Source organism: Leucopleurus acutus, assembly GCF_964270905.1.
Source record: "Leucopleurus acutus genome assembly, chromosome: 15".
Lineage (NCBI taxonomy): Eukaryota > Metazoa > Chordata > Mammalia > Artiodactyla > Delphinidae > Leucopleurus > Leucopleurus acutus.
Window position 1 is genome coordinate 69,741,103 of NC_139157.1, and position 17,284 is coordinate 69,758,386.

General features: G+C 35.4%; 1 protein-coding gene and 1 pseudogene across 6 annotated transcripts in view; one reads left to right on the forward strand and one right to left on the reverse strand.

Moving 5' to 3' along the window:
- The window catches only part of SNX14 (sorting nexin 14), a 67,611-nt gene extending 53,456 nt beyond the window's left edge, over positions 1 to 14,155 (forward strand). For all 5 annotated transcript variants that reach the window (XM_082855357.1, XM_082855359.1, XM_082855361.1 and 2 more), the window contains 11 exons: positions 393 to 476; positions 1,868 to 1,968; positions 4,009 to 4,120; positions 6,448 to 6,488; positions 6,616 to 6,735; positions 9,164 to 9,287; positions 9,561 to 9,725; positions 9,903 to 9,998; positions 12,210 to 12,301; positions 12,971 to 13,027; positions 13,925 to 14,155. In XM_082855357.1, the coding sequence (XP_082711483.1) occupies positions 393 to 476; positions 1,868 to 1,968; positions 4,009 to 4,120; positions 6,448 to 6,488; positions 6,616 to 6,735; positions 9,164 to 9,287; positions 9,561 to 9,725; positions 9,903 to 9,998; positions 12,210 to 12,301; positions 12,971 to 13,027; positions 13,925 to 13,963 (1,031 nt within the window). In that variant the 3' untranslated portion in view covers positions 13,964 to 14,155. The remainder of the gene's footprint in view (positions 1 to 392; positions 477 to 1,867; positions 1,969 to 4,008; positions 4,121 to 6,447; positions 6,489 to 6,615; positions 6,736 to 9,163; positions 9,288 to 9,560; positions 9,726 to 9,902; positions 9,999 to 12,209; positions 12,302 to 12,970; positions 13,028 to 13,924) is intronic.
- A 1,299-nt stretch (positions 14,156 to 15,454) lies between these two features.
- On the reverse strand, positions 15,455 to 16,765 carry LOC309971978 (3-hydroxyisobutyrate dehydrogenase, mitochondrial-like; annotated as a pseudogene). Its single transcript has one exon. The product of its transcript is annotated as a 3-hydroxyisobutyrate dehydrogenase, mitochondrial-like (transcript).
- Between the last annotated feature and the right edge of the window lie 519 nt (positions 16,766 to 17,284).

Sequence of the window (17,284 nt, forward strand, 5' to 3'; positions counted from 1 at the left end):
CATGGCTCATGGGCACAGCCGCTCTGCGGCATGTGGGATCTTCCCGGACCGGGGCACGAACCCGCGTCCCCTGCATCGGCAGGCGGACTCTCAACCACTGTGCCACCAGGGAAGCCCAAGGCACTTTCTTTTCTTTCTTTTTTTTTTTTTTTTTGGCCGCACTGTGCAGCTTGCGGGATCTTAGTTCCCTGACCAGGGATTGAACCTATGCCCACTGCAGTGGAAGTGTGGAGTCATAACCACTGGACCTCCAGGGAACTCCCAAGAAATAATAAATTATTAAGACTGGAATAATTTCCAGCTTTGTATACTTAATGTTATAAATAGTGCATTCTTTTAGTAGTAGTTTGTAAAATTGTTTATTTCTCAGTGTGTATTCATTCATTTTGCAGTTGGGCATGAGCCTGAACATTGGTCTGTCTATAGAAGATACCTTGAATTCTATGTACTTGAGTCAAAACTAACAGAATTTCATGGTATGTTGTCCTTTTTGTATAAAACATTACATTTCAGCATTAGCTTTCTTGGAAGCTGTTGAACCAGCTTTCTGAAATTACTTTCTAATTTTAAGTAACTGTACTAAGGAAATGTAACAGTGACACTTGTGTACACTACTAGTGATAATAGGAATGTACTGTTTTTATCTCATTTCTGCTTATTTATATTTTTTAAGTTTTTACAATGCAAATTTATTGCTTTTCAAGCAATAATGATATTAAAATTTAAAAGACAGTGGCAGAGAATTTAAAGCAGGCATTTGAGTTGCTCTTTTCTTTTGCCATCATCTTCTGTGGTAAACATGTTTCTATGCAATGTGACAAATGTTTTGATTTAGCTCTTAGATTTCGATATGGAAAAAAAACCTTGTAGTTGTGTGTTTCTTTTAAGGGTAGATCAATCAGAAAAACAGAGCACTCTTTCTTTTCAGTCTTCCTCTCACCTCTCAGTCTCTCTTATCTGTCCATTTATTTTAGTTAATATTAGGTTTATGTCATGAAGTATTTCTAGTCATTTTGTATGTAAATTGCTGAGCTTGAATTGTGTATTCTGAATCTTTTGATTTTAGAAAAGTTCTGTGGAGTGTCCCCTGATCCAAATTCAGGCTGGTTTTGAATTGTAAAGGGCAGGAAAACTTCTCTACTCTGCTATAAGAACAAAGCCCACAATAAGGAGATTATAGAAAGATAAAAAATACAAGGTCCCACTCCATACTTTTTTGTCTAGATTTTGAGTTTGTACTTGTCCTTAAATGGTTTTCTCTTTGCCTGTGCCAGTCTGGTACAATGCCATCCTTGTCTTGGTCTTTCTCTGAGACTTTTCCTTTTGATTTAGAGTTGAGAAAAGATCATTTATCTCTGTAATTTAAAATCCTGGACCAATCAAAGTTGGTTGGATTCCCAACAATATTTTTCCTTTTTGGTACTAAAATGTCCAAAGTTGGCCCTATCTGAAAAAACATGTCCATGGTTTTTAAATTTTGTTTTTAAGCTTATATAGCATTGGCAAAATGCTGCCATTTTCTCCATGAGAGAGTAGATATTTATTTCTTCAGTAAGATTTTGTCTAATAGAATCCCACCAATTTCAAAATAATCTCATGATAAGTTTTTGAAGCTTTTTTACTAGTATAGAAGGCTAAATAAATCTGTGTCAACGAAGGGTGGTGATATTTTGGATATCAGTAGAGTCAAGTTCTTTGGTCTGGTCTTCTGACTTTTGAAGCTCTCTGATTTTGTCAAAATTATATAAAGGATAATGCCACATCTCTACAAGGCAGCACTGGGAATCTGAAGTTGTCATAGTAAATTATAAATTAGGTTTAAAAAATAATAGAACATAGTAATAACTTTCATATATATTAATTTCAGGTACATTTCCTGATGCCCAGCTTCCTTCCAAGAGGATCATTGGCCCAAAAAATTATGAGTTCTTAAAGTCTAAGAGAGAAGAGTTTCAGGAGTATCTACAGGTACAGCTCCAACTTAATTTAAAACATCCTCTAATTTGTCTCTTTTTCTCTTGTACATACATATGTGCTGTGTCTTACAATACCTGTCAATGTGGATTTCTAGAATCCTTTATTAAAAAAATTTTTTCCCATGTGGAAATGAGTTATTGTCAAGAGTACTTTTTAAAAGAAATTTGATAACAGTGAAATACCATATATTTTCTCGGAGGAAAAAATGTTTGTATTGGGCATAGTTTAAAACTTTTGATGTGGGAAGTTAGAGAGAGAAAAAGAGAGTGAGAGAGAGAGGAAGAAAAAACTTTTGATGTAAAACATTAAATGCATTCTAAGAATGCTGGGTTTTTTTTTTTTTTCTTATTTTTTGTTTGATTTTGTGTTTAGCACTTTCTGAACTCTGGGATTTTTCCCTCCTGTTTTATTAATTAATATTATTTTTTTTGCAACTGTACATTTTTTTTTAATTACTTGGGATCTCCTGACTCTATCATTCACCACTTGGAATTGAATTCCGTTTTTCTCAGTGTGTGCACATTGTGTTGTGTAAACAATGTAATTGCTATTTCCATTGTTGGTGCAGTCTGCTTAAAAGTTACCTACTTGAGACTCTTCTAAAATTAATGACCATTTTTCTTTATCAAGTAAATAAGATCAAAAACTGGATAATTTTATTTGTTTTATTTTTTAAAAATCTCCTGGACTTCCCTGGTGGTGCACTGGTTAAGAATCTGCCTGCCAGTGCAGGGGACACGGGTTTGATCCCTCGTCTGGGAAGACCCACATGCCATGGAGCAACTAAGCCCATGTGCCACAACTACTGAGCCCACGTGCCACAACTACTAAAACCTGCATGCCTAGAGCCCGTGCTCCGCAACAAGAGAAGCAACCACAATGAGAAGCCTGTGCTCTGCAATGAAGAGTAGCCCCTGCTTGCCACAACTAGAGGAAACCTGTGCACAGCAACGAAGACCCAACGCAGCCAAAAATAAAAAAATAAATTTAAAAAATTTAAAATCTCCTTTATTTGGACATGGAACTTTGTAGTTTTAATTAAGCGTTAATTCAGTTAAATTTGGATGCCTTTTAGCCAACAATAAGTACTTTTTAAATTAAAAATATTCAACAGTGTAAAGGGGTGTTTACATTATATTTTCTGTATTTGAGCCAATGAATACCTCAACCCAGAAGGTATTTTTTTCATAACTTTTTGGTGATATGAAAATTGAAATATGATATAAACATTAACTATTGCAAGGATATTTGAACACAGCGTATGCTAGTGTTAACCTGTGGTTTTGTTGATATCATTAAACCCATTATTTGAACCGACTAATTCTAAGAACTAGAGAACCTCATTCTAGAAGAAATATTTTTTGGTAATATGGAGTTAAATGTTGCAGTACTGGTATTTCATTTTAACTCTTTCATAGTTACAAAACTGAATATTAGGTAAGACTGGGTTAAATCTCACTTTAAAACTTCAGTTTGTCTTGTAAGAAGAAATAGTGTTGCAAGCAGATCAGGCAACAGAGTCTCCAAGTTATTTCACATTTCCACGTTTAGTTCTCTGCAAAACCCTTTATACCAGCTTCCTTTAATTATCAAGATAGATGTATGATATTGTAATACTTATTTTATAGTTGAGAAACTGAGAAATAATATTAGCTAATGTTTAATCTTCCTTCCTGTGTATCAGGTACTGTGCCTCATCTAACAACACTGTAAGTAGGTAGTGTTATCTTCATTCTACACATCAGGAAACTGACTCTTAGGCAATATATGAACTTTGCTAGGGACAGCTAGCTAGCAAATGGAAGAGCAGAATTCAAACCCATTCATGTGTGACTATAGAGGTCTTACCCTCTTATATGATGCTATTCTTTCTATAAATGTGCTTTGTTATTATTCTGAATATGAAATAGCCTTTGAGGATTTAAAATTGTTTTCTTGGTTAAAAAAATCATTTTAATGTAGTTTTTCATCACTCTTCTAGATTGTTAAAACTGTTTTTCCCCCCCTTTTTTTCTGTTTTTGTTCATCAAGAAACTTCTGCAGCATCCAGAATTGAGTAATAGTCAACTTCTGGCAGATTTTCTCTCCCCCAATGGTGGGGAAACACAATTTCTTGATAAGATACTACCAGACGTAAATCTTGGTAAGTCAATTTAAATAATCATATAGAAGAGGATAAACTGAAAAGAAAAGAAGCAGTATTTTCAGATTAATTTAGAAAAATAATTTATAGAGTGAAGCCATGTATCAAAACTCTGAAGGACTTCTTATATACTGTTAATGGGAATATAAATTTGAAAACCACTTGTAACTTTAATGGAGTATAATCTATAAAAATATTGAATCACTGTGTTGTACACCTGCAAGTAATATAATATTGTAAATCAACTATACTTCAATTAAGAAAAAAAGGAAAACCACTTGGAAAAACAGTTTGGTGTAAAACTGAATGACCCAGCAGTTCCTCTCTGAGATATACACTCTAGAGAATCTTGTATTCATATTTAACAATGTTCTTAGCAGCATTGCTTATAGTAGCCTAAACTGGAAATAATGCAGATGTTCATCAGCAATAGAGTAGACATAAATTATAGTAGTTTCACAAAATGAATACTTAGAGCAATGCATACCCATGGCATGTAGCTGCTTGGAACGTGTTGATAATCTTAAAAACATGATGTTGAATGAAAGAAGCAAGAGGCAGAAGAATGTATGCAGCATGATTCCTTTTATATAAAGTTCAGTATAGACTAAGCAATAAGATAAGCTGGAAAAGTGTGAATAAAATTGCTAAATATCGTAATGGAAGAGAAGCAGTATTTCTAAATATATTTTATATAATGTCATTTTAAGTATATATAGAACTAAATGAATAAATATTACAAGTGGGCATTTGGCTTTTATCTGTATCTCTACAATTTTTTTTTGTTTTTGCGGTACGCGGGCCTCTCACTGTTGTGGCCTCTCCTGTTGCGGAGCACAGGCTCCGGACACGCAGGCTCAGCGGCCATGGCTCATGGGCCCAGCCGCTCCGCGGCATGTGGGATCCTCCCGGACCGGGGCATGAACCCGTGTCCCCTGTATCGGCAGGCAGACTCTCAACCACTGCTCCACCAGGGAAGCCCTCTCCAAATTAATACATATAGTTGAGCCAGAATATTTGGTGTGTGTCTTATCGAGGGAAAATGTGAGAACATTTTGTATTTGGTTATACATAATGTTTAGGAGATAGAATTGGGTAGACCTGGTTACTGACTAGGTTTGAAGAAGAAATGATCAAAAAATAATAAAATTTAAAAAAATATTTCAGATGTGGAAAACACAATATATTGGCTTCAAAATGTTTAAAAAGGCAGAATTAAAATGAATAAACATTTAATCAAGTCTCCAAAATAAAAAAAAATGATGATCCAGGTTTCTGTTTATACAACTGGATGAATGCTGTTACTTGCTGAGATACGGAATAAATTTAGAGTAGTTCTGAACTTGTTGAGTTTATAGAATCCAGTTGAGGAAGTTTTATAAGGTAGGAGAGGCCAGGAGAGAGGCACAGAATAGAGATCTGTATGTTATTTGAAATCAGATTGAGCAAAACATTTGGCTCAGGCAGAGCATGTAGAAGAGAGAAGCACAGGATGCAACACTGTAATTCAAAGAACTTGGGAAATTCTGAGGTGGGAGGAGTAATTTATGGGGGTACCAAAGGAGAAAGAGCCTGGTGAGAGGGTTGGAGGTTTGCATGTTATAAAACAATCTCTATGTTATTTTTCATTAACATGCCTTTTGCTATTGCCATTAGAGTCTACTTTTTTCTAAACCGGACTGAAAGAAATTTAAGTTATATTAATCAACTTTGACTGATTTTTACAGTCATTTCTAAATGCTTGAGAAAATCTCGTGATGTTTGATATTTTATAATAAAGGAACCTGGAGATACGATCAAGACAAAATTCTGGCAAACAGGATTAGAATATATATTCTTAATCTAAAGCTGAGAATGCAAACTATTCAAATAGCCAATTTAAATAGTGTAGCAACTTTTAGAGCTTCTTTTTCCCTTTGACTAACTTTTGCATACTTTTAGCTATCTTTATATATTCACCATTGCTTAAAATGTTTTGAAAACATTTCAATGGAAAATTTCAAATATACACAAAAGTAGAGAGATTTGTATAGTGAACTCCTTATCCCTTCAATAGTTATTGACACTTGGCTTGTTCCAGCCCTTCACCTGTCTCTCACCCCACTGGATTACTTTAAAGTATCCCAAATGTTGTATCTATAAATAGTTAAAGACTACCTGATTTATTGTAAATTTTTGTTAAGCGTGAAATGCTCAATTATAAATATTTTTTTACCATTTTGCTTTTTACTTGGCTGTTTAGTGTTTTAAATTAGTAAAGTATTTATATGAGCAGTTATGAGGTATATTATGCCTTGTTAAAATTAATATTTTACTTTTAATTGCAGGGAAAATTATAAAGTCTGTTCCTGGAAAACTAATAAAAGAGGTGAATGACTGATTTATGTGTATTCTATAAAATGATAGCTATAAGCATATTTAAATAGCAATAAATTTTAATGGGTTATATGATAATGAAAATCATAATCTTGATTTTTATACCATGATCTCCACAGAAAGGTCAGCATTTGGAACCTTTCATCATGAATTTCATTAATTCTTGTGAATCTCCAAAGCCTAAACCAAGTAAACCAGAACTGACCATTCTCAGCCCTACTTCAGAAAATAATAAGAAGGTACTGTGCATTGCCTCAGAGAGCCATTAAGTTTGAAGCTGTCCTACTTGAGATGACTTTTCCATTATAGGGAGAATCCTGTGTTAATGAAATGGATGGGACTTTATATTTTCCTTATGTGGAAATTAATTGTACAGTATAAGGAGTATATGTAGTTGCTTCGTTCTTTGCTTTAAACGGGGTGGGTTTTTTTTTCCTCTTTTTATAAATTTATTTTATTTATTTATTTATTTGTGGCTCTGTTGGGTCTTCATTGCTGTGCGCAGGCTTTCTGTAGTTGGAACGATCTGGGGCTACTCTTCATTGTGGTGTGCGGTCTTCTCACTCTGGTGGCTTCTCTTGTTGCGGAGCACGGGCTCTAGAGCACAGGCTCAGTAGTTGTGGTGCACGGGCTTAGTTGCTCCGCGGCATGTGGGATCTTCCCGGCATGTGGGATCTTCCCGGACCAGGGTTCGAACCCGTGTCCCCTGCATTGGCAGATAGATTCTTAACCACTGTGCCACCAGGGAAGCCTGGGGTAAGTGATTCTTTAGAAACTGTATTCGTAAACTATCATTCTGTATTTTGGGGAATTTTTAAAAGTGGTTTTCTTAAGCTGTAAATCACCAACTTCCAGTAATCAAGGAATTAATTGCTATAATATATTTATTTGCTGGTATTATGTAATTTTAATGGCTTATAAAATATTTCATCGATTCATTGAACAAATACTTTATTGTGTGCCTGTTATGGAGAGGCACTGGGAATATAAAGATAAATTACCTGTCTGTAAGAAGCTTAGTTCAGTGCCAGAGTAGGACCCAGTATGGGGAGCTATGTGAGCTCAAAGAACAGTTCCCCTGCCCAAAAAAAAACCCTTCATTTTGTTTATCACTATAAAGGGTATCTTTAATTTTTTTCACTTTATAGGTTTATTGTTGGTAAACAGTAATACAGTTGATGGTTGTGTATTAATTTTTAATTCAATAATCTTGCTAGACTTACATTAATTTTAGTAACGTATCCATTAATTCTTTTAGATTTACACATGCAAATGATGGCAGTTTTCTTTCATTCATGGCTAGGACCTGCTATACAAAGGGAATGGTTGCAGTGTTTCACCATTAAATAAATAGTGTAGCTTTTTTTGTAGAAATCCTTTATGAGGTTAAGGAAATTTAAGTCCATGTTTATGGGTGTACTTAGCCTATAATTTTTCTTTCTCATTGTATCCTTGTCAGGTTTTGGTATTAAGGTTATATTAACCTTTTTCTATTTGCTGGTAGAATTATAATTGGAATTATTAGTGCTTTAAATAAGTGATAACCTGTTAATAGTCATTTAGGCCTCAAGTTTTGTTTGTGGGAAGTTTTTTTTTTTTACAACCAATTTAATTTCTTTTATGATTATAATATTCTTCAGGTTTATTATTTCATGAGTCAGATTTTGATAGGTTATGTTTTTAAAAAAATTCTCCATCTTATCTAAATTTGAAAAATTTTGGTCTGAAGTTGTCACTAATATCCGTTTTTCTTTTTGTTTTCTCTGACATCTATAATTATGTCCCCTTTTATTCCTGACATTTTTTGTCTTTTTCTTTCCTTTTCCTTTTTGATCAATCTTGCCAAAGCCTTTGTCCGTTTTATCATTTGGTTTTGTTGGTCTTTTCTATCAGTTAAAAAAAATTGTTTTAGATTTATTTATTTATTTATTTGGCCACACAGCGTGGCTTGCAGGACCTTAGTTCCCCCACCAGGGATCGAACCCAGGCCCTTGACAATGAAAGCACGGAATCCTAACCACTGGACCACCAGGGAATTCCCTATCAGTTTTTGTTTTTAGTTCCTTAATTTCTGCTATTTGATTATTATTGATGATAATAGACTCTTTTTTTTTTGGCATACTTTTGGGGTAAGTAGGGCTGAGATTTAGTTGCATTTTAGCATTTTTGCTATAAGTAATTCTTCATATCTTGTTTTTGTCTCATATATTAGGCCTTTCTGAGCTTTGACTATTATTGTCCAAATAAACTAAACATCCTTTAATTAAATAGTGATTTATAATCTTTAAATCATGTTAGAATTAAAATTAGCTATTACTGATGTTTTTATGCATCTTTATGTAGATATGTTCATTTGCTCCTTTTGGTGTAAAAAATCAAAGGGGTTCTTTATAGATAATGAATTTTCTGTTATGTCTAAAATGAAAGTAGATTTTTATTTAATATTTTGGCCCCCCACAAAATATTGTATTTTTTAATTCAATTTTGGGTGTAAATGTGGAATTTTGGGGGCAGATCTTAACCTCTGTGATATTGTAGGGTTTTTAAAAATATTCTCTTTTGATTGGACAAAGTTTAAACGCCTTTGCTCTGTGTCACTTTACCCTTAGTAATTATTATCAGCAGGTGTAATAAACTATATTTTTTTTATTTCAACTTTTACTTTAGCTTTTCAATGATCTGTTTAAGAATAATGCAAACCGTGCTGAGAATACAGAAAGAAAGCAAAATCAGAATTATTTTATGGAAATGATGACTTTAGAAGGAGTCTATGATTACCTGATGTATGTAGGTAAGATATCTGTGGTTACTGTTAAAACCTGTTTCTCATCCATGTATTATATTTTTTCTGTGATGCAAATTAATGCTCTTGAGTATTGCCCCATTATAATTTTTTTAATTGAAGGTACTTTTTAAAATAAGAATTCAATGTATATAATTGATCTTGAACATATTAAAGTTATTAGTGTTTACAAATAAAATATTGACCATTTGTATTTTTTGCATTGGACAATGTTCAGGTATCTGTTTACCTTAATGAAGTGTTCTGTGTGATCCTTCTCAGGACGGGTGGTTTTCCAGGTTCCTGACTGGCTTCATCATCTCTTAATGGGAACTCGAATCCTCTTTAAAAACACCCTGGAAATGTACACTGATTACTATCTTCATTGTAAACTAGAACAGTTATTTCAGGAGCACCGTTTGGTTTCACTCATAACACTTCTCAGAGGTTTGTATTTTCTCATGTGTTTGTTTCATGTTTTGAGTACTCTTAAGGATTTTAATTAGACCTAAAAGAGCGAAAAGTCTTGCTTTTCTTTGCTTTATTAGTATTTCTACCATGAGGAAATACTTTGTATATAATAGGTGAAAATTCCAGCAAATGTTTCTTTTTGTCTCTTTTTAGATGCTGTATTTTGTGAAAACACTGAACCTCGCTCTCTCCAAGATAAGCAAAAACGAGCAAAACAGACTTTTGAAGAAATGATGAATTACATTCCAGGTAATGTAATATTTAAAAAGTAGTTTAATATAGATTAGCACTCTTTTGAGGTCATGATGTATAGTAATTATTGAGGCTAATTTTTACTGTGAGTTTTAATTTTAGAAATAGTTACAGAAACCAATTAAAATTAACTCAATTGGTTAAATAAAATTTGGTTTTTATGATGTTAGCACTAAGAACTTTAAGGTAAGGCTGTTTCTACTCACACAATAGTTGGATTCTTTCAATAACTTAGAATCAGACTGATCAAAGTGATAGGTTTGTGGGATGGTTGGAGTCCTGCTGCCCAATCACTTCACCAGGAGAAGAGCTAAACTAGTGTGTGTGAGTGAAAGGTCAGAATTCATTCATTCATCCCAAGTTTATTGAGCACGTTCCATGTGCCAGGCACTGTGCAGAGTGCAAGGGATATAAAAATCGTACTTGGGTAGCTCAGTCTGGCAGGAAGGTAGACATACAAATAAAACATGCATGTGATTATAGAGCCATGTTCAAGTTACATAGTATCTCAAAGGAGGAGGGTGATCCCCCTCTCTTATAAAGGAGGTAGGCTTGGGCCACTAAATGAATGAATGGTAGTAACCTCTTACTGAGATGGGAAACATGAGGAAGAAACGTCAAGAGGTCAAAGCAGAGGATATTTAGTTTAGGACATTTTGAATGTGAAGTGCCTATACATTATTCAGGAGGAAATGTCTAGTAAGCAATTAAATATCCAGGTTTGGAAATAGGAGGAATGATGATATAGGATAAATATATGGGAGTCATGTGTGAGTGGGTAATAATGCCCAGGGAGAAAATACAGAGTAAGAATGGAAAGTATCTTAGAGAATTCTCATCATTGAAAAATGAGTCTCAGAATGAGCCTGCTGCTCTGTGAAGACAGTTAAGTTAAATCCCTGGTCTGAATGTGAAAGTGAACCACAGCTGTTTTTGAGTGAAACTTCTCTAGGTATATAATGAAGTAATTTCTTACTTATTTTGTATTATAGTGACCTTTAGCATTTACAGTTTTAATAACAGTCTTAGTTTTTTAACAACATGGAAAGCCAGTGAATGTAATAATTTCTTATTTTGCTCAGGCACGAATTTGAATCACATCTACTTCAAGACTTCATTTGGGAAGAAGTAATTTAGCTACTGAGGAAGCTTAGCATGCTTTCTGTTGTCTTCTACTCATTTCTTCCTTAGTAATGAAGAATCTGAAAGGATCGTTTATTTTTGTCCATTATACTTCATGCATATTAATTGGGAAATTCTGTGTAGTATTGGTGAATTAAAGGATTCACAAAGACGCATAAATATCAAGGATCTACTAAACTTATTATAAATTGAATTTGGCTTTTGCCTCTCAGGGTTAGATTTACCTTATGAAAGCAAACATAAAATGAGAATTTTCCATGAACAGCATTAAGAGTTTCATTATGATCGGAGTGGAAAGGACAAATATTTGAGCACCTTGTTTACTTAAGAATAATTTTGTTTTCCTGCTTGGAGTAATAGGAGTGATACATGACAGCTGTGTAGTCACACATGAATTGGAACTTTGGGGACCCTAAATTAGTATGTAAACATTTTCCCAGGAGATTGTTCTGTAAGATAGTCAATACTAATTATGCAAAAAGTACAGAAATAAAGTGGTCATATTCATTGAAGAGAGTCTATGTTCACCATAAAATTAAATTAATTATTAAAAATATTAAGATATTCAAATATTATGAAAATATAGAGAGTAAAAAGTAGAAGCCATCCTGTCCCCACTGTGCAGAAGTAGCTACGAGCTCCCGTTTGGTGTTAATCCTCACAGACAGTTTTTATGTATCTCTATACATGTATGTACAAATGTATGTGCATAATTTTAGCATTTTGTTTGTTTTACTTGAATGGGATAATAAAATATGTATTATTTTCCAACTGTCTTTTATCACTTAATAGTATAAACAGATTTCTTTACTGCAGCATTCCCCAGAGCTTGCAGTATGCATTGTGCATTGTGAATCTCCCAAAGGAGGATTCCCAATACTGCATTTCTTGACCACAGAACCCTTTTTTCCAAGAGCTTCTTGCCAGAACACTGATTTAGGAAATGCTAATTTACAGTTTTTGCATAATACCCGGGAAAGAGAGTGGAGATTTTGCTTTATGATCCAGTAAATGATAAGTCACTTTATAATATAAAATTGTTTCACATGTGGCTTTCTTGTTTAGATCTGATAGTCAAGTGTATTGGTGAAGAAGCCAAGTATGAAAGCATCAGACTTCTTTTTGACGGTTTACAGCAGCCAGTTCTCAACAAGCAGGTAAAATTCATTAAAGCAGGTTGACTAGTGTTGGCTAGGTTTAGCAAATGACACAGTAGGGTGTCTGGTATATTATTAACTGTGAAGTGATGCTGTACTAAAGGAAGGCAATGTAATTCAAACATTCGGATAGGAAAAAGTATCTTTGTTAATAACTCTCTTTTGCTGAATACCTTTTTTTCTTTATAACATGAACTGTTTTGATTTAAAATAAATATATATTCACTATAGAAATTTGGAATATACTAAAAATTCATGAAAAAAGTAAAAATTTAAATATCAAGAATTCCATCATTCATTCAGGTTACATAGAATAACCACAGTTAACATTTTACTGTTTATAGTCTGTTACATAGCCCGTTGAGATCTTAATACAGCTACAATTTTGTATCCTGCTTGTTTTCTTTAAAATTGTTGTTACACATAAAATGTTTAACATAAAATGAATTATGAGGAATAATAGTAAAATGAACTCATGTGTATGTAAAACTCATCTTTAAAATAGAACATCATGGATACTATTGAAGCTACTGCTTTTGTGCTTGTTTTATATTGTCAGTTTTATTCCCTGCCTTCCCCTTTAGCGGTAACCATAGTGCTAAATTTGTATTTATCGTTTTTATGGGTTTTTTGTCTAATGCCTTAAAAAATATTTTTTTGGCGTTTTAGCTGACTTATGTTTTATTGGACATTGTGATACAAGAACTGTTTCCAGAGCTCAGTAAGGTAACTGAAAAGCAGCAATTTTTCTTTATGTTTTTAGTGGTATGCTGGCATTTATTTTAATTAGAGACATAAAAATTAAGGAAACCCTCGTGATTCTGATCATTTTAAAAATGAACACCCTTATTTTCTTCATTCAACATGCTCAAACATAGAGTGGATTTTGGGAGATAGGAGCTGAATAGCCTCTGCCTTGACTTCCTCCTTTCCCAATTACAGTCAGATAGGGACACTATACCCTGTAGGGCCAGAGGAACGTGCGAGTTTACCTCCTAGCAGTAGGATGGGCCAAGCTCTGCAGGCTATCATCTGTGACACTGAATGCTGTGTAACTCAGACTTGAGCATTTTTGAAGCAGTTGAGCTTATATGAACCCAAGAACACAAAATGAATTGGAATTGGAGGATGCTAATATTATTATTATATTGAATTTTGAGGATTTTGAGTTTTGAGCATTGCTTTTTACTGTTTTTATTTTTTGACCAATCCCTTTGGTCAGATGAAATAACTATTCAAGGTTGTGATACAGCAATGAAATGTCAGTTTCGTAGAGGAAACCAGATTTGGACTATTTACCTATTGAATACAAGTTTTCAAGTTATGGCAGTATTAAATGTATATTAAAACAGGGTGGCAGTTATGGATAGTTTGTGTTCAGTTTACATGGGAATCAGTACCAGGAAACCTCCAGCTCTCTGCTTGAGACTTTATGAGGTCTATCGCTATACCTTGCCATTTTTCTTCTCTCTAAAACGTAAATAATTTCACACACACACACACACACACATATACACAATATCTTAGGTTAGAATTTTAATACACTGAAACTGTTAGGCAGTTTACAAATCAACTCTGGTTTGTTTCTTTCTCTTCTATTAAATAGATTTCTTTTTAATTTAGGTACAAAAGGAGGTTACCTCTGTGACGTCCTGGATGTGAACATTTGGATTTGGGATAGAATAACCAGTTGAAATGTCTGCTATGCTAGTGTAGTCGATATGTGCTGTTTTTTCTTTTATTTTTGTATATTCTTATATATATCATGTAATTCAGTGTCTGAAATTTGGATTTTGTTTGTTTTAATAAAGACTAACACGGACTTAATAATGATGAAAAGTGATTGGGTCTCATAGCCTCCTTTATGAGTTTTTCATAGCAAACAAGGGACTTCTTACTCTTTTTTTTTTTTTTTTTTTTTTTTGTATGCGGGCCTCTCACTGTTGTGGCCTCTCCCGTTGCGGAGCACAGGCTCCGGACACGCAGGCTCAGCGGCCATGGCTCACGGGCCCAGCCGCTCCGCGGTGTGCGGGATCTTCCCAGACCGGGGCACGAACCCGTGTCCCCTGCATCGGCAGGCGGACTCTCAACCACTGCGCCACCAGGAAAGCCCAGGGACTTCTTACTCTTGCTGGATGATTGACAGGTTATATATAACCCTTTAGGGTGTAAAAACTGAGTACTTAAAAGACATTTGTGTGATTCAATGTGTGATTGAAGTTGCATTTCATTGAACGTATATAACTGTATTCCAAAAACTTATATAAACAACTTAGTCAAGTAGATTTTGGGTTTATGTTGTCTCTCCAAAAGAAAAATATGAATTAACTGTATTCTTTGAGGAAAGTTAAATAATTATTTTTAAAGTTTCAATGTTGAGAATTCTACTGATAATTTCTTCCCATGATATGCTTTTCTCCTTCAACCACATTTGTCTTTCAAGAGTGGGCGTTTTGTGTTTGGTTATTGGCTGTAGTGTTCATTCAGAATATATTTATTGAGTTTCAGCCATGTATCAGGCACTGATAATGTGGGAACTCTAAATATAAGTTGGAAAACTAACCCATTTAATGGTACTATTCATGAATGTTTTTCAAAAGTTTGTAAAAATGGTCATTAGATATTGTAAATGTTTTGCCAGTAGTTCTATTTTTTTTTAAATTATCAGCATAGAAATTTATTTGAATTCAAAATAATATGGTTATATTTAGGATAATATAATAATTCTCTAAAGCACATATCATCGTTGGCTCTGAGACAGTTCTAAAGATGTCATTCTTTTGAAGTCAAAATGTAGTTAGAATGTACAAGGAAGCAAAAATATAAAAAATAAGTTTGCTAAGTATTGGGAGTTGTTATAAGAGGGGCACACCAAGGTAATGTAACAGAGTTCAAGGTACATAGCATGCAGCAGGAGTTCTCTTGCTTTACCAACTCCTGGAAAATAAACCAGTAACCTCAGAATGCAAGAATACCACCACTGGGTTAGCAGGACAAACTTTCTGAGGGACACAGGGAGTAATTCACTATACTTCCACTTTCTCTAACTCCTTGCCTCACACTGATTTCTTTTCTTTCCTCCAGGATAGGTTTTATCCCATGGAAAAAAAAATGTGGTTTTATTTGTAAAGTGGAGTAAATAATATTCTGTTTGAAGTAGGCAACGTTTTAACTGACAATGCTTAGGAATCAAACTTTTGAGAAAGGTCAATCAGCTAGCTAGCAGAGACCATCAGTGGCTTGCAGAAAAAAAAATTCAGATAATATGTGTTTGCTAAATAGATAAAAAGAATAAGCAGTTAAAAATGGGTGGAAAATCCCAGGGTTTATTGTGACCTAGACAATCAGAAGCAGACAGGTGACCTTTGATTAAGCCCATTTACTTGCGGAGTGAGCTGTGAGGGGCTCCAAGATAGAGTTTGGTTTCCAACAGTGTCCACAGCCAAAGGGCAAACTCAGAACATCTCCTTGTCTCACAGAAACTGGAACATGGATGAGAAGTCTTTTTTGGAGTAGCCCTTTGAGCACATCATCCTGTAGATCTGATGGGCCTGACTGCCCAGAAGGATTGGGCTCTTCGTGCTGGCAGCAGAGTCCTGTGCTAATCCCAGATCCTTAGCCATGAGTGTTGTTCCGAATCCACCCTGATAGTTATTAGCTGAGGGAACTCCATCCATCACCCCAGGTACAGGATTATAAGTGTCACTTGACCAACATTATCCTGAGCTCATATTTAGGATTTTAGCCAAGAGTTTGGGGTCAAGCCCTACCTGATTCCCGCATGCATAGCTGCAGCAGTCCTAGCCGTACTGATAGCTAACAGCAAGTTGTTGCAGATCTTCGCAGCCTACCCAGTCCCAGCAGCTCCACGCCATGCCACATTGCAGCCCACGCACCCCGGCAGCTCTTGGGCAGCAGCAAATTCTTCTGCGACTCCTCCCACCGCAAATGTGAGGCTCCCAGACCGAACAGCTCCCACACCACCATAAACGGGCATCCGTGAAGACTGCTCCCATTTCCTCAACTTCTTTGGCCAATTCGTTCAAAACCATAGGATCAACAGTACTGGAATCTATTAAGAGTGAGCCTTTCTTCACTTGTTTTTAGAATTTCATTTGCTCCAGAACAAGCTTCTATCGCATCGATGCTGGTGGGCAACATTGTAATAATTCTGTCAGCTTTTTTGGCTACATCTGCTGGGGAAGACACTACCTGTTCCCCTGTGTCTAGAAACTCCTTGCATGCATCAGGGAACACATCATAAATAATGAGTAGATAGCCATGTTTCATGAGATTTTTTGTCATTGGATTCCCCATGTTGCCTACTCCAGTGAATCCAACTGGAGTCTTAGAAGCCATTGACCTAGAATACACCGCTACAAGGCTGGCCACCGCCGGTTGCTGCCGGCAGCTCCAGTACCGGAGGCCAGAGGCAGCTCCACGGAGCTGTAAGGAGGCTGCCATGCTGCCCCCGCCCCGCCTCCCCACGGTGACCTCCGCGGCTCCCAGCTCACCTACTGCCTGTTAGGGTGCGTGGTCTATTATCTTTTTTTTTTTTTTTTTTTTGCTTCTATAAATGCATTTATTAAATTATATAAGTTTAAATAGTTGGTAGACTCCTCCATCCCCAATCCTGATCCGCAGATAAAACTATTAACAGTTTATATGCCTTTAGAATTTTTAAAAACATTTAGACAATTGTATATATAGTTATTTATCTGGAGAGATGATTCTTTTTTTTGGAGGGGGGCATTGGATCTTGGTTGCTACGCGGTCTTTCTGTAGTTGCAGTGAGCAGGGGCTACTCTTCGTTGCAGTGAGCAGGGGCTACTCATCGTGGTGGCTTCTCTTGGTGCGGAGTGCGGGCTGTAGGCGCGCAGGCTTCAGTAGTTGTGGCGCACGGGCTTAGCTCCTCCGCGGCATGTGGGATCTTCCCGGACCAGGGCTCAAACCCGTGTGCCCTGCATTGGCGGCAGATTCTTA